The following is a 24,368-nucleotide window of genomic DNA, read 5'->3' as shown; positions in this document are numbered from 1 at the left end:
GTGAATGGTGGCCAAAACTTTGAAGCTCAAGAAAGCGCATAAAAGGCATCATAAAAGTAATCCATAAGACTCCAGTAATTTAATCCATGTCTTCTGAAGAAATCCAATCCGTTTTGGGTGAGAACAGACTAAAATATAACTCCTTTTTCAATATAAATCTTGACATCTGCAGTCTTCTTAGCGATTATGATTTCAAGCTCGTTTACACGTCCTATAGCCCTATCTGGCGCTCGGCACATACGTCAAGCACTAGGAAGTGTAATTCTTCTAAAGATTTTTAGAAGAATATTTCAGCTCTGTAGGTCCATACAATGCAAGTTAATGGTAGCCAGAACTCTGAAGGTCCAAATATCATGTAAAGACATCATAAAAGTAATCCATACGACTCCAGTGGTTTACTCAATGTCTTCTCAAGCGATCCAATCGGTTTTGGGTGAGAACAGACCAAAGTGCAACTCCTTTTTCACTGTACATCTTGCCATTGCGGTCTCTAGTCACGATCATGATTTCAAGCTCGATTGCACTTTCTAATGCTTGACGCATTCGCAGAGGGCTAGATGGTGCTAGGAAGTGTAATCGAGCTTGAAATCCTGATCGCCAAGGAGACGGCTGTCAAGATTTATAGTGAAAAAGAAGTTATATAATAAAAGTCCATACAACTGGCATGCTATATTCCATTCTTTTAAGTCTTCTAAAACCACACAATAACTTCGTGTGAGGAACATAAAAAATTTTAAGCTGTTATTCTATGGAAATCTTTTTAGTTGGGGGGAGGGGGTCTTATAAAAGAGTTTGAGTCAAGCCTGCAAAAAAAGCTGCAAGGAGAGATTGCACATGTGTGGAACCTCTACACAAAAAAGTACATCTCTGCAAGGAAAAGATAAAATAGGAGGGAAAATTACTTGGGTTTAAGTGCTTGGGATGTACTTTTTAAGTTAAGAAAGAGCCTTTAGAAAGTTTAAAAGAGACTTAAAGGAATAGTTCACCTAAAAATTCTCTACACTTACTCACCCTCATGCCATCCCAGATGTGTATGACTTTCTTTCTTCTGCAGAACAGCAATTATGATTTTTTTAGAACAATATCTTAGCCCTGTAGGTCCATACAGTGCAAGTGAATGGTGGCCAAAACTTTGAAGCTCAAGAAAGCGCATAAAGGCATCATAAAAGTAATCCATAAGACTCCAGTAATTTAATCCATGTCTTCTGAAGAAATCCAATCCATTTTGGGTGAGAACAGACTAAAATATAACTCCTTTTTCAATATAAATCTTGACATCTGCAGTCTTCTTAGCGATTATGATTTCAAGCTCGATCACACGTCCTATAGCCCTATCTGGCGCTCGGCACATACGTCAAGCACTAGGAAGTGTAATTGGGCTTGAAATCATCAACCTACCTAGAGACTGCATTGGCAAGATGAACAGTGAAAAAGGAGTTACATTTTGGTCTGTTCTCACCCAAAACCACTTAGATCACTTTCTACTACTTTTTTAGATTTCTGACCCTTTAAATGTCTCCAAAGGATGCACTGGATCCCTGCATTTATAAAGTATATTGACTCACATCGACTTTTTTTGTATAAAAGAAGGACAATAAATCTGTCCTAAGAATAGTGAATATCTACTTTATTGAGTGATGAATATGTGTAGGAGTATGTAATAGCCTGCATCTAACAACACAATTGCATTGTAATCAGGGCCGTAACCACAATATACATTGACGGGGACAAGTCCCCTCCAATAATCGGATATGGCCAGATTGTCCCCAGAATTACAGTAATTTCCAGTGGTGCAAACTATTGAATTAAAAATATGTCAAGTACAGCATGTGATTCGTAAGTCATTCATAATTTTGAATGTGAAAACATTAACAGAGCAGTTTTCAGCATATCAGGCTTAAGACAAAGAGCGAATGTGTGTATATTGTAAAGTAACGGAATGAATGTGGTTATCTGGCAAGCTTCTGAAGTAGCTTCTTAGAAAATTCACTTGACATTGTCTAAAATAATGATCTATAAAACACAAAGCAGAGCGTTATCACCCTCAGATTAGAACTAGAAAATGGTAAAACTTGTGACTTGTGGCTTCCATTGAGTTTTTAGGTTGTGGCAAGGACAGTGTCATATATTTTTAATGCAAATATTATTGGGTAATAATTTAAAATCAAGATTTTCTAAATAATTTATTTGTTTTTAATTGATTCTGAATTTTGTACAGACACAGTAGTAGTCTTGTACTGTGTGAACTTAAAAGAAAAACATGTATCTTTTAAAACCAAAAATTAAACAATTTTGGATTTTTATCGCATTTAAAGCCTTTATTCAGAAAAGTATTGCGTTCAGCGGCTTTACTATTGTAAAGGACCAAAGAGGACAATTATATTTGTGACCTCAGCACCCATGACCCCCCTACCCCAAAATGGTTTGGTCCAACCCCCCCCACCTCAATGTTCAAGACATAGTTATGGCCTTGATTGTATTACAATAACTGAATTAGGAACTATAAAAATGGCACAACTCATTTATTTTGAATACCCTGACATGCCATTGATTCACAGGCATGGATAAATGAAAATTACACATAAATATGGAGTAGAAAAGGATCATATCTTGCCTTTTTCATTGCAGAACATATCTGAGGTAAGCAACCTAATTATAACCACATTTCCATTCCAATCAAGCACATGTCCATGGGCAACAACTCTCTCTCATTCTGATGCTCATTTTGGTCAAAAAGGCCCTGTGTTTGCAATAATAATCAGTATTCATGCACCATGCATGTTTGGCATATGCTCTCCCATATGTTTGGAATCTACTGCAAGGCTTTGCTAGGCAGAGTTGTAACAGTTCACAAGGTAAAAAAAGGAAAAACTATTGCAACACTATTGCATCCTGGTTGCCAATTTAGTTCACAATGGAGATAAAAAGCAAAAGTTTATTTCATTTACCATGCCGAAACAACAAAAACACGGGTATCTTGATCTGTCGACAGTGGTAATTGCTTTGTTTTGGTAGACAATGGAAAATGAGAGATGTGAGGCTCAGAGAAAGAAAGCAATGTCAAACTAATGATATCTAACTAATAACCTCGTTTGTTGATTTGGTGAATGAGACACAGTTGGGCAGGATATCAATGCTATAGTTACGCCCTTAAACATGATTAAGCCCTATAACTAAGCTCATTTGGAGGTATGAAGAATGGGATCATGGGAACACCATAAAAAGTGTCATATTGAGATGTTCAAAAAGCTCTTCACCATTCCACTTTCTTTGATACTTTCTGTTTAGTTGATGTCACACCACAAAACACACTGGGAGTGAATTCACAAAGAATGAATCGCACCTATAGAGTGGTTTATTTGAATGCACTGTCTGCATTGTTTTAGCACCTGATTCACAACTTATGCAAATCAGGTAATAGCACAAACACAACCCTAATTTTTTTTTTAATTCAATTAGCATGATGCAAATGCCAGTTCTGAGGGTTTTGAGTGTTAGGGTGTGGAGGATGCAGCAGAATATCACAATTTGGCACACTTTACTGGGACTGTACAACATCGATTCACCACTACAGACACCTGAATCAGTGCTTTGAAATGCCAAAAGCATGCTCGACTATACTGTGCGTCTGAATATATATGATCATAGCTCTCTTCTCAATCATTTGATCATGATTTGATGAATAACTACTGCCATGATCAATAAAAATGTACACTGTAACGGGTAAGGATGGACAAGGAGGAGGCGGGAACCGGCTGAGCAGTCAATTAAACTTTTAATGACATAAGTCAACTTAAACACACAGACACACACACACAGCAGGTGCATGTATCTCTCTCTCTCTCAAACTGGCGCCTCCGGATCGTCTTTATCCCCCTCCCGGCTGATTACAACAATTCAGGGCCGGGTGTGCATCCTCACGGCCCGGCCATGCCCTCCTCCTCGTCACACTCCTCCACCACCCAACTCAGGCCGGGGAAACCTCCGGCATGATGCACTCACCTCCCCTCCCTTCCTGGAGAGAGTGAGAGGGAGAAACAGAGAGAGAGAGAAAAACTCGCTCACTGGTCCCCGGACATGCCGTCGCCTGGTCCTCAGCCACTCCTCCGCCCTCTGGCGGACGACAGCCGCTCCTCCTCTGGTGGACGGCAGCGAGTCCTCCGACCCCTGGCGGACGGAACGGCTCCTTCCCTTCCTGGCAGATGGCAGCGGTTCCTCCGTCTCCCGGTGGCCGGCAGGGACTCGTCTGTCTCCTGGCGGATGGCCGCGGCTCCTCCCCTGGCGGACGGCAGCAGTGAGGACTCCACGACAGCGCATCCTTCCTCCTTCCCCAGTTTCGGCACCAAATGTAACAGGTAAAAGATGGGCAAGGAGGAGGCGGAAACCGGCAGAACATTCAACATAACTTTAATTACATAACTGAATTTAAACAAACATAAACAGACACACACACAGACACAGCGGCCACATGTCTGTCTCCGTCTCTCTCTCTCTCTCTCGAAACTGATGTCTCCAGCTCATCTTTAACTCCTTCCCGGCTGATTAGAACAATTCAGGGCCGGGCGTGTATCCTCATGGCCCGGCCACGCCCTCCTCCTCACATATACAAACATCTCTTTTTAATAAAATTCCACTTATCATCTAGCTAAACTGGATTGCAGGTGGTGAACAAGCCACAATTTTTTGTGTTCAAATACTACATGCAAAAGTTAGAGAATTTGCCCCATGGACTGTCACACAGGGTTTTCTTTAACAATAAAGAAATTATTTCTTAAATATTCAATGTATTCCTTCGGTTTTATATTTACTGATGGGAAATATATAGTATTTGTGAGCTCTAAATCTATGAACCAGTGGAATCTGTTGGCTGTTCAAATACCTATAGTGTTTAGTGTGTAGAAATAGAAAAGTCCAATTACTCAAGTTTGTATTAACTTAAAGAACAACTTCTCATCCCTGTGACAAAACATCAAGGGAAATAGAATTCATAACTTCAGTGTTATGGTCTGAGCTCTCAATATTTATTTTAATGAAACATACTCCATTTCCCCAAATAATTCTTGCATGAAACCCAGTAGCACAAAAGCTTCACATATTTGTCAGAAAGGCTTCAGATAAGAGACAAGTTAGTTTTGAGTGAAATCAAAAGCATGTCTGAATGTAGCTGCTATTTCAGCCAACATGTAGAGAAATACAAGTATACTGGCAGTGTCTTTGGAGAAAAGTGCATACTGTGTGTGAACTAGGGACTGAATTTCACAGCCATTACAGTTTCACAAACTCACCTGAAACAGCCAAGAATAGACCTAATATTGCCCTTTTCCATTCTAGCAGGTATGAAATATTTCAGAAATAGAAAGTAGAGAATGGATTTAATTGCTATTGTGTGATATCTTCATGCCTTTCTTCAGAATACAGAACATACAGTATATACTCCTACATATACACCGATCAGCCACAAAATGAAAACCACCTGCATAATATTGTGTAGGTCCCCCTCGTTCCTTCAAAACAGCACCAACCCGCATCTCGGAATAGCATTCTAAGATGATATTCTTCTCACCGCAATTGTACAGAGCGGTTATCTGAGTTACCGTAGACTTTGTCAGTTCGAACCAGTCTGGCCATTCTCTGTTGACCTCTCTCATCAACAAGGCATTTCCGTCCACAGAACTGCCACTCACAGGATGTTTTTTTTTGTTTTTGGCACCATTCAGAGTAAACTCTAGAGACTGTTGTGTGTGAAAATCCCAGGAGATCAGCTGTTAAAGAAATACTCAAACCAGCCCATCTGGCACCAACAATCATCCCAAGATCCAAATCACTGAGATCACATTTTTCCCAATTCTGATGGTTGATGTGAACATTAACTGAAGCTCCAGACCCATATCTGAATGATTTTATGCACTGCTGCCACACAACTGGCTGATTAGATAATGGCATGGATGATTGTTTGTGCCAGACGGACTGGTTTGAGTATTTCTGTAACTGCTGATCTCCTGGGATTTTCACGTGCAACAGTCTCAAGAGTCAGTCTCTGACAAAGTCTACGGTAACACAGATAACCACTCTGTACAATTGTGGTGAGAAGAATAGTTTTCAGTATGCTATTCTGAGATGTGGGTTGGCGCTGTTTTGGCAACACGAGGGGGACCTACACAATATTAGGCAGGTGGTTTTAATGTTGTGGCTGATCGGTGTGTATATATATATGCAGTATATACTGTATATGTACACACATAAATATATACATATTTCTATTAGGGCTGTCAATTTAACAAGTATATTTTACACAACTAATTTTAAAAATATGCATTTAATCATGTCCTCTGAGTCGTATGTAAATTTCCTAATAAGGAATTTTCCAACCATTGGAACAATTTAAGCTTGATTAGATTGATCTTAAGTCAGAAAGTTGAACTTGACAGCGTCTCACGGGGAGCGACGCAATGGCCAAAGACATCTGTCAGACTAACCAAACCTTACATATATTGACAAACTCAAATGAATGGCTTTCTGAGGAATGTAGGCCAGTGGCTTATGTTCAATGATATGGAAATAAAAAATAAAAATAATAAAAAAAAAAAAACAGACTTCTAATGTCACTTTATGTAATGTCTATTCAGTGATTTACTTGTCTGCCAAGTTAAATCTTTTAATTATCTTGATATGAAGACTTTTCTCAGCAAATATGAGATAATTTGGGATTAATTTGAGAATTAATCAGCATATGTCATTTAAAAAAAAAAAAATGTAATCGATTGACAGCCCTAATTTCTATATATCATTGCATTTGCATACCGTATGTTTTGCCTCTTTCTGAATACCCATAATCCAACACTCCTGTGAAGAGATGTCAGAAGATAATTAGCATTTGTGAATTCATTTATATACTTTGTCAAATAAGAAATGGACCTGTTGCAAGGAATGCAAACTATCCTCTCTCTGCCAAGTCGGTCAGCTGGGACACCACAAAATTAACTATAAATACAATTTGGAACTTGGAACAAAACAAGAACAGTGGGACGTCAAGACAGTTTATTTCAGCGATTGATACTGCCGCTACTGCACTGGACCATGAAATTGTCATTTGTTCTACAAGCGTCGCATCAAATGAAAGTTAAGGGCTGCACACTGGCAGAGGTCTAACCTCTGCTGGCAGCGAGAGGACCCCATGGCTAATTACATTCATTCCATACAAAATGATATACCTACTAATACAGTGACATATAAGTAAAATGGAGTATAAAAATGCATTCATATCTGTAACCTTGAATGATACTCTTTGTGGTTACTAAGAACAGTCATGCAGTACAACATTACATTACACATATTGCTAGCATGTGCATTATATCCGTGTATGTCAGACTTTATGTACTAAATAGAAAGCATTAAAGGAAGTAATGTATCTCATTTGAGAGATTACATTTTCACGCAGGTGTTCAGAGAGCACTTAAAGGAATAGTTCATTGAAAATTTCCCCTTGGCGCGTTCATTAAAGTTCATGAGAGAAGTAGCGATGTCTGTTTTGTTTTCAATTAATACATTGATTCAGTTCAAAAAACTTGTCTGAACGATTCATCAATGAATCAGACAAATCTGGTTCTCGAGTTCAAAGATTAGCGGTGAATAACTACTTAAATTTGAGTCTATTTCTCACACAATCACTATTGTATGCCTTGAGAAGACGTGGAATAAAGTGTTGATCACCTTTATGATATTTTTATTTTTTTGCCTTTTTTTTCTCATTTTGGAACTTGAAAGCCCCAGAACTTATTCACTTTCATTATATGCAAAAGAGCGGCCAGGATATTCTTCAAAATATCACCTTTCATGTTCCACAGAAAATTTATTTTAATGTGAACTATTCCTTTAATACACACACGCCCACTCACTCACACACATCCACCCTCCCCCCAAAAAGAATACCATGGTCTGTGATTTCAGTAAGAAGCACACCAGTGAAAAAACAGCAATGCCAAAGATAGTAAGAGACGTTCAGAGACGGCGGAATCAGTCGCTGCTCAGGAGGAGAGAAAATGGCAGACAACAAATAAAAGGAAAAAGTCGAGGAGGCGTATTATCAATATCCCGCCCTTCATGCAGCCCGCACTAAAGCAGAGAATGAGGAAGCCAGAGAGAAGCAATCAGCGTTTAGGAAAGCCACAGCGCTACACATGACAGTGCCCACCATAACACCACAGTGCTCGCTCAGAGGGGTGTCAGTGCTCAATTGTGCAATGCCACACGTTAAAGAAATAAAACACCAATAAACAAACAGATAAAAAAGTAGGGCTGTCAATCAGTACAAATTTTTAAATCAAATTAATTACATGACATGCTGATTAATTAATAGAACTAATGGCATGTATCAATATTTGCTGAGAAAAGCCCCCAAATTAAGATGACTTAAATACTTTGCATTACTGCTGTACTTAAAGTGGCTTTAGTCAATAGCCTATATTGTTGTTTTATTTCCATTTCATTGAATGTATGCCCATCACTGGCCTATGATACAATCCACCTAAATAATAATATATCCGTTTTTAATGTAGAGACTTGAAAGTAATTCCATCGCCCCCTTGAGTACTGTGGTTAAGTATGTTCAATTGGACCAATGCATCAGCCATGCGCTTGTGTCTGCATTTGCATACTTGCATACTTGCATGTTTCTGGCCATTTGCCATTCATGCAGGATGCATTTATTTTTCATGTTCTTTTTTAAATGTTGGTCTACATACATGTTCTTGATGGACGTCTTAGGTCATTCGGTCACAAGCATGAGTGCCGTTGTTTCAGGGGGTCAGGAATTAGCTGGTTAGTGGGTCCCTGTTAGCCCCTGCTGGAACTAAACTACACTGCTGTTTCTCCACTGACAGCCACTCAACAATTGTCATGTTCTCTGACGTATTTTTGTACATCTTTTTCCAGCGATAGATTGTTTTTGAAGTGCTCTTAAAGGTGCACTCAGTCATTCTTGAAGTGTCAAAGTATTGCTTACACTGACACCTAGTGGCCTGGATGCTGCATCATTCAAACAATGTAGTTTTCAATTACCAAAGCCATTGTATTTTAGAACAATGCACAGTAAACCAGGCATAATTTAATCCAAGAGTGAAAGTGTCAAATAACAGGCCAACTGACCCTTCGCTAAGCTCCTCCCCCCTTAGTTACTGTCACTCGCTCTGACAAGTTCAGCAGAACTCCCCATAGGAATGAATGGAAGACTGCTGTGGATGATGTGGTTTTTGGCAGCATATTCTCATAAACGGAATGGATAATATTTTACGTGGGCTGGTATGAAGAGTGGCATAATGCATATTTATCTGAAGTTTTTTGTAAAAAAAAATAAAAAATACTTATTTTTAAACACAATTCACAATCGTATTTTATCAAACTACATAATGATGACTCTAAGACATTATAGATATTACAGTTTCATTTTCTGTTAATGCATTTTCTTCTGTAAAGCTGCTTTGAAACGATGTGTGTTGTGAAAGGTGCTATACAAATAAAAATGACTTGACACAATAATATAAATAAAAACTGTGGAGACTGTGAATTAGAATCAAGGCAAATGATTATTACAGTCACTTGAAAAGAGAAAAACTTCATTTAATAGCAATTACACATCTAATAACATTAGCGTAAGTGAACATAGCTGTTTATAACGTCTCATAACACACTAATTTTAATGATGTGAACTGTTTATTTACTATCACTTTTACTTTGACTTCAGTCAATACATAAATTAATTAACATTCAGTTATTAGCTTTAATTTACCTTGGAGCAAATGTAGGTGTCGTTGCAGATGTTATATGTTCATTTGGGAACGAGGGCTGACACAGTTTAATCCATAACATGCTCTTCTCCAGATTGGTTTAAAGATTATTTAAAAAAGAAAGAAAAACACTGCATGTATCCTATCTGGGTAACTCGTGTCATTATAACAAATGACCCGGCAACATCGTGTTTAAAATTTTTGGGATTATTTTGATAAAATCCCACTTAAAAGTACTCAATCACACATCACTTCCATAGGCTCTCATTGGAAAATAGCAAACGCGTGTCAAAGTAATGGCGGCAGGGCAACAGTTGCTAAGACAGGATTGGTCAGAAGCGCTTTTAAGGTGGGGCATAGCGAAGGGTCAATTACTGAGATTAAGCGAGTAGTATTCAGCTGGTCATGTGATTCTAATATAGCGGCCCCCATGAGGAGACCCTGCTCCATGTAAAATAAATGAGTTTTTATAAGGTTACTGATATAACTGACAAAATTTTCGAGTGCACCTTTAAAATCATGAACTGAGCGCCCATGAGCAAAGATGTCAGCCTCCTTTTCTTGTACTTCCGGGAAAACCTCCACTAGCTGAGCACTACCATAGAGATGAATGGAGATGCCAATGGATAGCACTCCACAGGTATTTTAGAGCTCCTGGCATATTTAAGACACTTTTTCAAGTTAGACCCCTACATTCTGTCCATTCTGTTGCTCTCTGTGTACCCAGTTTTAAAAGCAATAATGTGTGCTGTTTAAATATCTCCTCACTCATTCTGTGCTGCCTGCTCTCGTAAGTGTCATTTGGTGTGTCGTGTTGCCTGTAGTTGTAGCTAGGTCTGCGCAAAAATATGCTTTGCATTTAGGTGGTACTTCAAGCGTAATTTGCTCCAATGGTAGGCAAATTTCTTATTATGGAATTTAAATACAGGTTAGGGGGCATGAATTGTGTTGTGTATTGTGTTAAGATTTGTGTTAATTTTGTGAGTATTTTTAAATATCTTTATTAATCAAAATTAACATTGACATAAATTGACAGCCCTTAATGTAAAAAAAAAAAAAGAAATTAAGTAACAACACATAAAGATGTATGCCAGAAGGCATCCTGGCCAATTGAGGGAGGGAGAAATTGCAATGAGAAAGAGGTCATTTTGGTTAGTGTAGCATTTCGGATCCCTTACTGAGCTGCATACAGCGTGTGACATATACTGACCTGGACTTGAGACAGCACTAGTTGTGGTGGATTCAATAATTGCTACAAGAAAAGAAGGGAAGAGGGAAAAGAGGACATTTTTATATTATTAACATAACGAAGGCAAAAAAAAAAAAGAATGGAAGAGAGAACAAAAACATTCAAAGACTGGAGAAAGGGGTGTGAAAGTTCCAACGTTCCTCTGCTTCTGTGGTCAGCGAGCAATAAAAGGGCCCTTTAAATCTCAAAATAAAATGATTCCCTGCTGAGATTTGATCATCCTGATCAAAATGTAATGTTCAATCAGGTTTTGTTGGGTTTTTTATGTTCAGAGGGGTTTTGACTGAGTCAATTTCAAATCATATCATAATCGCTGATCTTTGATACTCCAAATTAGAAGCTTCTGAGCATCACTCAATTCTACAGGCCGGAAAGAAGCTCAGCTCAATTAACACATAAAATTACATTTGCACCTAGCAGACAGTCGTTTAATCATGACGATGTAATATAATTTTCATTTTATTAATAGATATCATACTCTCTCAGTTGCCCTAGCTCCCTTTTTGGGAAATGTTAAAAGTAGGACTTTAATGTCAATTCATTTTTTAATCTCATATAGGCTCCATATTTTTGAGTGACTGACTTAACTGATGGTAATTAAAACTTATCTTGTGGGGATATGTGTAGATCTGGGTGAGATATACAGACACACTTCTGTCTTCACAATTAAAAGCATTCCATCTGCTAATATGTATGAGGAGATCGAGGACCGGGGCTAGTTGTGAAACTGGGAAGTTGTCAAAAAGGCTATTTTCAAAAGTCCAGTTACACAGATGCTTGTTCCCTATCTGTCACTCACTCGACGTTGTGTCGATGTAGTGACACTAGGGGTCACTCTTGGGAGCCCAAACACCTCTGGTCTTTGAAAAAAGGCCAATGAAAATTGGCGAGTGGTATTTGCATACCACTTCCCCGAACCTACGGGTATAAAAGGAGCTGGTATGCAACCACTCATTCAAATTTTCTCTTCAGAGCCGAATGGTCGATGCTCACTGAGCTGAATTCCTACAGCTGTTCATTCACCTCTGCTGGATCTGATGACGCATTTCAATGGGTTCTCCCCCCTTTGCACTGGTGCACTGCAGAGAACGCCCCTGGGTGCTTCAGCAGAAATAAGAGAGTATATAAAAAATAAAAAAAAAAGAATATATTTCTCTAAAAGAGCATCACACACGGAACGTCTTTTTAAAGACGCGTCTTTTTAAAGATGCCTTTCCATTTGTGTGTTATTCCTGGTTGTGGTTGGTATCTTTCACCTTCTGATGGTCACGATCACTGTCTTTTGTGCCTGGGCACTGCCCACACGGAGACAGTGTTCGTGAATGGGTCATGTACTCATTGCGAGAACATGACCATGGCAACGATGCGGTCGCCACCCCAGCGGCTCCCCGCCCTGGTCCTTCTACCTACGGGTATGAGGCCAGCGCGGCTAGCACTGGGGGCGATTTGGGGACCCCAATGGGACCACCTCCACCGGGTATCCCCCTACAGACCTCCCACTCCCCTGCACGCTCATCTGCCCCAATCAGGCTTCTGGATGAGTCCGCCGGCTCGTCTCACAGCGAGTTTGACCTCTTGCTCGGAGCCCGCGAAGGTGATGAGCTCTCGAGCGCAGCATCGGAGAGCGGGCTCGTCCAGTCGGACGCGGAACCCTCAGCTGGGCTCCCCCCCTTGGGTACGGTCACCCAGTCACAGGCTGACGTGGAGATGACGGACTTGCTTTCCTGGGCAGCCGCAAGCGTCGGGCTAGAGTGGAACCCTCTGCTCTCCCCTAAACCCTCGCGGCTCGATGATTGGTTACTGGGCTTGCGGCGCCGCTCACAGCCACGCCCCGCCCCAGTTCCTTTCTTCCCGGAAGTGCACGAGGAGCTGACAAGGTCGTGGGAGGTACATTTTACTGCCCAGTCCCGATCTTTCAGCTCCCCTGCCGCTATTCGGCGATCCCCCCATGGTGACTGGGGCAGAGGCCCCTCTGCCCCAGTCACCATGTTTGTAGAAACTCCTCCCCCGTAGGGTAGGACCTACCATGGGTCTTCTCCACATGACATACTTCTGACAAAGCTCGGCAAGACCATGTGACGTATTTCCACTCAAAATACACCCCCCCCCCCCCGGGCGGGGTGTGGTCTCCGCGGTGTCTTCCCCTTGGGAATGACACCCCCCCGACGTAGACCTAGTGGCCCCAGTCGGTTAACAAATTTCACTGTTTTTTTGGGGAGTGGAAAAAAAAGAGAGGATAAGAGGCCACGACTGGGCTAGCCTGTCTCTATCTTTTGGGCAGTCGACTTGTCCCCGAAGGGCTGTTCGACACTCATAACAGCGTTGGAGGAGGTTACGTGTCGGCCTGGAATACTGGCTACGAGGCCAGTTCATCTAACACAGTTCAGCCAGTTGTGGCGTTTCGTATAGGGACCCCCAGTGTCACTACATCGACACAACGTCGAGTGAGTGACAGATAGGGAACATCCTGGTTACTTGCATAACCTCTGTTCCCTGATGGAGGGAATGAGACGTTGTGTCCCTCCTGCCACAACGTTATCCTATATATTTTTTACTGAATCATTAATTGTGTAGTGATTCATTATTGTTTACTTTTAAAATTAGCTGAAAGCCTATAAGAGGGTATTTAATGGCGGGATTTCATTGTGACAACTTACCCCATTAAGTGTGTCAACATGTCCCACTGTTGGGTATGTTAAACATGTATTAAAAGACCTGTCTATATTTTATTTATTTTGTATTCTTTTTTTTTTTTTTTCTTTTTTCTGAGCAATAATGGTGAACTATCCATAAATTGACTTTCAAACCCTGAGGAAAATAAATTTTCACTTGAGTAAAAGGTGTGGCAACTAGCCCCGGTCTCCCCTATTTCCTTTAAGTAAAGCTACTCATACACATCAGCTGGAATGAGTCAACCGATCCATAGAAAAAAATACATCTATATTTTATGGTGTACCACTGTACCCTGTTCTGCTCCGTTTTGAGGAAAACATACAAGTGGTTGTGAGACAAATGTTGGTTTTAAATTTAATAAAAGCTGAAAAAGTTACTCGTACCACAATCAAACCATCTGGACATTTGTCAAAAGAATCATCCCTCCAAGCCAGCATCCTGTGTGACAGCACAGCTGAACTGAACAAAGAAAAATAAGCCAGGATGTGTGTTTTCTCTTTTATTGTTCAGACCAACATTACTGTGACTCTGTACACAGTGCCTTTGTGATTACGGGAAGTAATGACCTCAACAGAAGCTTCTCTCTGGCAAGCCCTTTGCTAAATTGAGAGCCCTAGACTTGAAATCACAGCATCTAGAGACAGTTCAGATCATTACTGTTCACAGGTTCAGGGGCAAGGTTGAGAGTGTACGTGTGTGGAAGAAAAAACAGGTGTGTGTGTGTTTTACGGCTTTCAGCTGATGTTCATGTTAAGCGTACAGACATGCAACCTGCAGAAATCCTCACCACTGACAGTGCTCCACGCTTTGGGAATGAATCGAGAATTCACTGTGAACCAGAATTTATGAGAGAGGGTATAAAATAAGATTAAGCTAAGGAGGCAAAAACACTCGGTAGAAAGTTTCATTGTAAGATTATGAACAAACATGGTTTTGTAGAGATTTAATTAAAAAAAATCCCTTGAAAGGCGAGTACAGTTTTTTCTTTTCACACAAGGATTTCTGATTCATAGACATGTGCATACTGTACATACAGTATGCATACATTTTTTGGTTTTTATATCTACAGTATGTACTAGGGCTGGGCGATATTTTTTAGCCTTTTGATGAAATTCTATATAGATCTTGATATTTAGGTATTTGCTCTGGGAACCATCATTTAAAGGAAGAAATAAAATCCTCTAAAAATATAAAATATTTCTTTGTATACACTGATACTCACAAGTTGTGTCATATAGTGTGGGCACAAAACTAGGTTACTGCCACAGTCTTTAGGTCATTTAATGGCCAAATAAAAAAAAAAACATTAAAACCACATCCACAATATTATTTACTTTTATATCAGCAACAACATAGTATTGAATATGTTGTAAATGTACCAGCAAGAAATGGTCATAAGTTCAAGCCATTCATTGCTTTCCCTTTACAATACAGACCACTTTGTTGATCTTCAGCATTGAAATATAAATATTTGGCTTTGTCAGTTTTTAACCCAATAAAAACACTTCTCATTCAGTGTAAATTTGGCCTACATTACAATTCCAGGCCACCGAGAATTCCAAATTCAATTCTTCAAGCAGCCCTGAAACACTGCAATGTGATTTGTGAATACAAATTGCTTTGCATTGTGGTGCTCTCCCAGTCGTCATATTACAGTACTGCATTGCATGTAATATTCAGGTACAGTATAAGGCAATGGAGTACCCAACACAGCATCCACATAAAAGCTGATTGATGTGTTTGCTAGATGACCTCTGTTCTCACTTGCAAGAACACCACATCATGGTGAGTGGAATTGCATTTCATTCTATAGTAATATCATGTTTTTCCTTTGCAAGGCGCCGCGTAACCAGAGAAAATGTCCAGCTTCTATACAACTCACAGAAAAATAAATTGCAAAGATAAGAGAGGCATGCTATCTGCTGTGCATTGTCAGATCACTTTAAGAATGTTGCATTAGGATGAGACAATGAACTGTGCATGCTGGATTCATTCATTTAACGCCAGTCTCTTAACGATGGATTCCAAATCTTGAAGGTCAAAATGATTTATTTGGAGGGGCTAATTTCCTTTTTAATCTTTAGAAGCACAATTGCAGAGATACTGATTTAGAGAAACCTTTGGGTGCATCCTAGAATGGCTGCAACTTCCATTTTTCATGCATGGTCAGGCTCATTGCAAGGATTGCCTTTCTCTCCAGGCAGTTCTAACCATCTACTTGGTTAATGATTGGACAGGAGGTGTTTTATAGCTGAAACAGTCTCCCTGCATCACAAACACCCTATATTTCAAGGACCTTCTAGTGTATATTCAGGCAGCGTAAAAACAGAGAGGCAGCACCCTTTAAGACCTTACTGTGCCAAAATGATGACTGCTGTAATACAAGATAAAAGTCAATGAGAAAGATAAATGTCAGTCCATCTGTTCAGCTGTCCTTTTCAGCACTGGACTGAATTTGATTAGGGTTTCAAAACCACTGCAAATGAAGATAACAAAATGCAACCCTAACAAAAAAAATAAAGTATAATACCAATCTCTTCTCTGTGTCTCAAGAGAACAACAACAAAATGGGTTAATGTAATAATATGGTAAATGATTTAGCTAATAGCAATGTCAATATTACAACCTGAGTATGTTAGTCTCAGTCTTAGCCCACAGTCCGTTCACTGACTGTCTGATAAATTATGCACACAAAATTGGACAACACTTTTTCAATCTAGCAAGCTCAAATCTGATTGGCTATCTTAACACAGTTTCTGGGAGTAAGGGCACATGAGATTTTTTTTTATTATTATTATCAGTCCACCTGGAAACAATGCACTATACAATGAGTACTTTTAAGGAATAATTAACCACTGGATTTTGCAAGATTAGTAGAGTTCGAGAGTTATTCAAGAGTTTTATTTGAGGCACAGTAGCAATTTAACTATATATATTAAAGCAGTACTGTATACTCTACTTTGTTTTCTGAATTATGCCTGTAAAATAATCAGTACCATAAATTCTGAACGCATAGTCTTTATTAATTTTCTGCTATTTTTTTTGTGTTTTCATAAAAAAAATGGTTTGCAGAGACATCAAGGGCCATATTTTAAGAGCGCTAGCACTAAGCACAGCTCTATGTGATAAGTCGTTTATGCAAAGTTAATGGGCATGGCCATGCAGTTTTGGTATTTTTGTGCAAGTCTAGGTGCCAGTGGGTATGACGAAACTGCATGCGCAATGCTCATGGGCTGGGTCAAATGCAATTTAATTTTGAGGTTCTTCTCCAGTTATTGCATCGTCTGCGTCCTATTATATAGTCCAGGTCTCTTCAACTACTTTCTTGTGGGGGCTAGATTATCCAGATGAAAACTTTGCGGGGGACAAACATTTGTCCACATTTATCTTAGCTAACATTTCCATCACAAGTAACACGTTACTTAAAAAATAAACAACTTTAATACTGTGCATTTATTCATATTAAAATAGTCACAGAATATACTGTATATTGAATTATAATTTTTTAAGGTCTGGCCATAAATTCCTTCATAAGATCTGGCTGAAGAACAAACCTAACTTATACTCTTAACTGACAAATCATTTTTGATCAATTTTACTTTGGGGAAAAAAAAAAAAACAAAACAAAAAAAACATAATAATTGTAACATTTTAGGGCTACTGTTTACAAATTATGAAAATTAATGTAGATAACAGGGCTGCTAAAGCCCTCTCACAATATCAACCCACATATGAAAACAATGGTCATATAGAAATGTCATGTTCACTTAAGAATGGATTTAAATTTAATTTTCTTTTTGAAAAATAAATAAATAAATAAAAGAGATAAAATGTCTATTCTTCCATTTTCTCTATAAAGTATCATCCTATTCAGTGAGGGGAAAAAAAATTGTCCTGCAAATATTGTGAATTTGCACACAACAGCCAGTGCAGGAGCCAGATTTTTGTGCAGATAATCACTGGCAAAAGAAGAACAAACTGAGCTGAAGCTATGTGTGATTAAGAGGGCTGACTCACAGCTGTATAGAACCAAATATAATCAGGATATTTGCAGGTTCATTTTCATGTTATCATTTTTTCCAAGCCCCATAGATCCTAAACAAATGAGTCAAGATCGTTTGACACTTCAAGAATAGTGAATAAAAGCAAACTTTTCAGAGCATTTTCTTTGAAAATTCCATTTTCATAATCGATTGCTTTTGTTGTCTGATGTGCATATGTGCTGACAACATTTCTGTCACAACTGTGGTGATCACTTTTTACATCTGTAGATTTGACCGCACTCCACACAACTAAGCAATTATATATATATATATATAATACATTTGATTGAAAAAGACACTATTAAATGCTCACCTAAACAGTGTGATCCATGTTTAGCAAAGCAGTGTAACTAAACAATCGCCAGAAAAGCTTAAACGCACTCTCCGGTCCATACAACTGATGGTGGCTGAATGTTGTTGCATTTATCAACTGACACACAAATCATGGCTAGTTTTAACAGTGATTATTCCAGCCTTCCAGGTTAGGCTGTAGATTTTTGCACGCACTTCTCTTTTACCAGACAATTTTTATTTTGAAACATTTTATTTGTTGAAACATGAAATTTTTTTACCAAAAACATTTCTTAATTCAAATTACATTTCAAACTAAATGAAAATATAGTAAAAAAAGGAAGTGGTCAAAAAAATCATGCTAAATCAAAACATTTTACCCTCTCCAACTTCCTCCACCGGGTTTTTACAGTGGCTGACAACAGACGTGCTTCTCAAACATCTTAGCGTAATGACCTATTTATCAGGAAAATAGCAAATTGTGCTTTGCACCACTTCATTTACATACAATACACCTACAGTTTGCACGCATAGACCCAGATATCGCAAACACTCCCACCAATGCCCACTTATGCTTTGCACTGGCTAGAAAAAGGTGCTTAGAATTAGCAGTCTCACAAACATTGGATAAGATGTAGCGCAAGGTCTTTGCACGTAGTGTAGTGTGCTAAGCACGGTCACGAAAATAGAGCCCTATGCAGTATACTGTATAATAATTAGTAATTATATAAATAAAAATAAATAGAAAATCCTGCTTGTCTATTATTTTGGTATAATATACTTCAAATAAACCTGCCCCTAAATGGCACAAACCATGGCTGGTCACCTTACATACAGGTCAGATGTTCTCTTCCTGTCTAAGAAGGTGGTTCTCGGACAGAATAAGTGGACCATATGTTATGTAGTAATCTAAATTTTGGCAACCTGAGACTATTTCACTATTTGTTTCTGTTAGTGCCAGTTTATTTTGTTTGAAAGAACAGAAATTTTACAACGCATATACCAGCCAATCAGATTCTTAAACCATGTGCACTTAACGGAGCATTTTAATGCATCAGCATAAAATGATGCACAATAATTTAAGTTCTTTACAGTGCATGTGGAGGTGCTCAAGGGGAAAGCAACCTGATTTATGATTGATGGGGAGATAAGATTTGGATCAGGAGGGTTGATTGAATGGTAAGATGAATGCAAACACTTCCTAGCCTGAAGCAAAACGATATTCATGAGAATAAATTGACATCATATCAGCTGTTCTAGTTCACCTTCCATTTATCCCTTCTTTTATGCCTCCACCCCATGACTCAGGCAGGGTCACAGTATGGTAACCACAACAACAACATCTGGAACAACTCGCAAGAGCACTAAGAGAAAGGAAACCAGGACAACAAGAAACTGCAAGATATGAAAAGATGACACTGAGGTTATGATTGATAGGATGGCAAATGAACAAGGCTTCCATTATCTGGTGCCTGCTGAAGATGTGGAGGCTTTATCATGAAGGATGAGTGTTTCCTCTGGCTATTCTGGAGTGTTTCTACTTTATTCTGGGTTCGCTGCAATAACTGGTTGGTGTAGATTATTCAGCAAAGCCTATAAGAAAAAGTGAGTGGGGAAAGATAGCTTGGATTACAGAGCTGAAGAAATCAGCCAATTAAGGACAACAAAATCTCTGTTCCTCAAGCAACGTCTCATAGTTGGGACAGCAAAATGCAGAACTGAGGTTTTAAGTGGCAGGAAAGCTCACACAAGCAAACAAAGTTTCGCAATGTACCTTGTTTGAGACAATGTGCGTGACGTGCATTTCCCTCACAAATACAAACATGCTTGTTCTGCAATAAGACCTAACAGCAGAAAGCTAGAGCATGTTAACATATTTAAATTCTCTTGTTTCTATAAAAATAAACTGCCATGGCCTTCAGCGATATAGATCAAATGAAAGCTTTCTCACACTTACGGTTTCAGATCAATGATGAAAAATAAATAAATAAATAAATAAATAATACAAATCTGCATTCCATGCCTGTAATCTACCCACACAGATTGCATATTTTAAAGTGAACCATCTAGCTGTCCACCCACATTAACAAAAGAATGATGTAAAAACCTCAGATCCAAAGTAAAGGGGACAAAGTCCAATCAAATATGATGACAGTGAGTAATGGAGAAATATTAAAGTAAAGGAGTGACGTAAATTTCAAGTCACTCTAAAAGAGTATTCTTACCATATGTGCAATGCATCACCCATTTAAATGTCACAAAAATAACATCTAGTTGCATCAAACGATGTCACGGATCACCTTTTGACCACTGTCTGCCAGTTTTGTCTTCTAAAAGAACATTGTCTGTTCAGTGAAACTGTAAAGTGCTCACTTACTGGTTTATGGCGAGATAGTAGCCAATGTTCTGGAAGGGTTTCGAAATTAAACAATAGACACAAGAAGCCGCATTGACTGCCAGACAATTGTTACCTCACAAACTGCAAGTTCCACTGTAACATTTTCTCAGAAAATGTGTGCACATTGAAGGCAAAATATCTTAATGAAAAAAAAAAAGTAGAACTACAATACTGTGCCAGTTTAGTAAGATATTCAAACTCATGCCTGTTGTTAGTTTGGTCCGAAAAAGTTACTTAGTATTAAGGGGTGACCAATGGTTGAGGTTCGGGCCAAAAAAAAGCCCCCAGCTAAAACCAATCTGAGCTGATTGGTCTTCTAAAGCTGGGCTACCCCTCTAAAACCAGCAAGAAAACCAACCGGACCAGACTTGGTGACCAGCTAAGACCAGCAAACCAGCTTAGACTGGTTTAAGCAGCTCTTTCATCATTTTATCAACTGATGCGATCTTTGTTCCCAGCTGTATGCACTAAAAATTAGTAGTCTGTGAGATTGTTTTTGTTATCCTCAAATACTACTATGTAAACTCATCCTTGAAAGTTAATATCTTACGCACTAATGGACTCCCATTGAAAGCTTTGTGCCTGGGCAAAACAAAGACTGACTGAGTGTGTTGCTTCGACATGCATCTACAGAGAGAATCTGTCTCTGACTATTACAGCCATGGCCATTAGCTATATTAGGGTCATTGGCAATTGGTAAGGCTTAAATAATGCAGTTTTAAACATGTGGTTCGATCTCTGTATGTATCTGACTGTAACATCATTAGCAGAGAGCATGCCAATGCCAACGTTTCATGAAAGTGCACTTTTTTCTTAATCAAATTTGAATCTCTTAAGTGTAATGTCACGTAACATACTAATTTTGCTCTTAAGAATTACATTCAAACAAGCACTTTATGCAATGCATAAAATAATGAGGAATTAAATATACAGGCCAATAAAACAATAGTACAGTTGTTGAGACAAGTATGCCAGCTCTGTTTAAGTGGCATTGTTGGGCCAGTGTGGATAGTGATACTCAAAAAAAGCCTCTTTTGAAGGTTCATTGAACAAATGCCATACAAATGTGTTGCGCAGCTGCCATTATGAATCTTGGTGCTGACAGAAGCTTCATACACTGAAATCTTACCTCTCTGTCATACACAATCTGCTCCCTCATTTGGCCAAAAACAATGAATCCTGACAAACCAAGTTCCACCTAAACTTTTAAGTGAAATGGCATAATGGCCTTTATAGCTCTTCGCTTTCACCTTGTCACAGAGGATCTTAAATGGCAGCACACCATGATAAGAGGATTTCACTTTGCTAAATATTCTTTGCAGATGCCAAAGTACTCAATCACCTTGATGCTGGCAGACATAAATGACCCTTGAGGTTCCATTAGGAAAAGGAATTTAAAGGAATAGTTCACCCAAAAATGAACATTCTGTCATTATTTATTCATTCTCGTGTCTTTTTAATCCTGAATGACCCGTATGACACAAAAGGATTTTTTGTATAATGTCCAAGCAGATCTTTTGCACACAATGAAAGAGAATGGTGACCATGGCTGCAAAGTCAAATTTTCACTGGATAACAACTTAAATTTCAGTCTGTTCCTTACATAAAGCTATCATATGGCTTCAGAAGACTTGGAATATAGTGCACATATAATAAGGACTACTATAAAATATGCTTTTATGGTGCTTTTTTTTTTTTTTTTTTTTTACAGCACCTGGTCATCACACACTTTCATTGCATGGAAGAAAGCAGCTCAGACATTCTGCAAAACATTTGGTGATCAACAGAAGAAAGTCATATTGCTTGGGTCGGAATGACATGAGGGTGAGTAAACTATGACAAAATTTTAATTTTGGGGAGAACTACCCCTTTAATTCTGTGACTAAACTGGTTGGCTATGGGAATGTCTGGCATGCAGAAGAACAAACCAAAAAAAAAAAAAAAAAAAAAAAAAACCTTTGGAAATAATCTAGACAGTAAAACAAAGAAGACCTTTCAACAAATACAAGGTCTAAAATACGAGGGCTGAAATCATGCACTGAGCTAAAAAAAAGAGCGAATTAATAGGTTTCTTCATGCTGAGGGAAAACAAATCAAACACTGCACTTTGATTAGTATGCCACACCTTGTATCTAAGGTTGAGGTTCTTCATTAAATTTGAATGTGTCCCTGAGTCCACCTTTGCTTCATCAATACTTATTGACTGATATTATCCCAGCAATTTTGTCACTGGCATGATGACCAACATTGCATTTGAAATCTGTACAGATGTGAAGGTGTGTGTTGTGCAGGAATTGCTTGCCATTTCTCATTAGAAGAACAGTTAGGTGGGTTTCCTTTTCATAGTGATCAAGAAAGTGAGAGGCACAAGGTAGCTCTGGTGGGAGAAGTAGATGCAGCTTGCTGTTTTTTTTTCTGGGTTTTCTTGCATCACAGTCAGTCTTCAGTAGAATAGAAAAGATACTGAAATTTTAATCTCAACTGGGCCTTTGATATGCTTCATTTAAAACCAGGGGACTCGATTTTTCCATCTGTTTTTTTTTTTTTTCAATTGTTTATCTTGTTAGCCCACTCTTTGTTTTATTTTTTTATTTTTTTATAATTGACTCTGGGACTGTAGAATCAAAAACCACTAAGCATTTCAAACAGACTGCTAAAAGAAACTGCAACTCATTTTAAGTATGATATTTCTTTGAAAAAGATTCGCCTCAAACGTCAGACTCCAAAACAATGACCTATTTTAATACCATCTCTTTTACTGGAACATATGCATTGAAGATGTGAGAAAATGCTCTATTTTATCTGGAGGAGTGTCATGCAAACTTTATAGCGAATGTGAAAAAGCAACTCCCATCACAACAAGAGTAAATGAGGGGAGAGTAATGCTTGTTACTTACGAATCAGAGGCACACTGGCGTTGGCTGTTCCCAACCTGTTGACAGCCACACAGGTGTAGTTGCCATAGCGATCCTGTGTCATGTTTTTCACTGTGAGAATTGATCTGGAGCTGAGATTCTTGATGTCTATACCTTGACCCATGTTAATCCTGAAAAAAATAAATAATAATAACAAAAATTTATATATATATATATATATATATATATATATATATATATATATATATATATATATATATATATATATATATATATATATATTTTTTTTTTTTTTTTTTTTTTTAATAGACAGGTAGTTGACAAGACATGCCAAGCAGTGTTATGAGTATCCAGCAGTTTGACACGCAATACTTAATCAAAAACTTTTAAAAACATTTTTTCTATTTTTTATTTTATTTTTATTTTATTATTATTATTATTTATAATTACTATACATGCTGATTGCCTGACCTCATTTTAATTGAGGGAACACATGAAATATTTGTACTTTAAAAATGCATTTGTCACACTGGAGGGATTTTGAAGTAAACTCAAAAAGAGATAAGAGATACATCCATTACAAAAGTGATTCAAATGTTGACCAAAAGAAATGGTGACCAGTCAAGAAGATCACTACAAATACAGTTTTCAAGTAAAACATTTCACAAAAAGAAGTTTGCTAAGTTTAAAATCATTAAAGGAATAGTTAAACCAAAAAAATAAGTTTGCTTTTTTCAGCTCTGTAGGTCCATGTAATGCAAATGAATAGTGACCAAAAGATTGAAGTTCTAAAAAGCACATAAATGCAGCATAAATGTAATCGACTCCAGTGGTTTCATATCATTTGGTCTGTTCTCATCCAAAATCATTTGGATCACTTCAGAAGACCAACCACTGAAGTCATATGGAATATTTTTATGCTGCCTTTATGTGCTTTTAGGAGCTGCAAAGTTTTGGTCACCATTCACTTTGAACCTTCATTTACTATGAACCTACAGAGATAACAGTATATTCTTCTAAAAATCTTCATTTGTGTTCTGCAGAAGAAAGAAAGTC

At 38.3% G+C, this 24,368-nt stretch overlaps 1 protein-coding gene across 2 annotated transcripts in view; it reads right to left on the bottom strand.

Annotated features, from left to right (window-relative positions):
• Window positions 1–24,368, bottom strand: part of LOC127448720 (neuronal growth regulator 1-like) — a 219,094-nt gene that overhangs the window by 58,637 nt on the left and 136,089 nt on the right. Inside the window, exons 6-7 of one of the 2 annotated variants that reach the window (XM_051711475.1) lie at window positions 23,334–23,482; window positions 10,993–11,034 (exon numbers count right to left, since the gene is read on the bottom strand). In XM_051711475.1, the coding sequence (XP_051567435.1) occupies window positions 10,993–11,034; window positions 23,334–23,482 (191 nt within the window). The remainder of the gene's footprint in view (window positions 1–10,992; window positions 11,035–23,333; window positions 23,483–24,368) is intronic. The other variant, XM_051711476.1, reaches the window with a different exon arrangement.

Source organism: Myxocyprinus asiaticus, chromosome 12 (assembly GCF_019703515.2).
Source record: "Myxocyprinus asiaticus isolate MX2 ecotype Aquarium Trade chromosome 12, UBuf_Myxa_2, whole genome shotgun sequence".
In the NCBI taxonomy this organism is placed as follows: domain Eukaryota; kingdom Metazoa; phylum Chordata; class Actinopteri; order Cypriniformes; family Catostomidae; genus Myxocyprinus; species Myxocyprinus asiaticus.
Note: the sequence above shows the minus strand (reverse complement) of the source record. Positions and strands in the feature narration are given on the sequence as shown.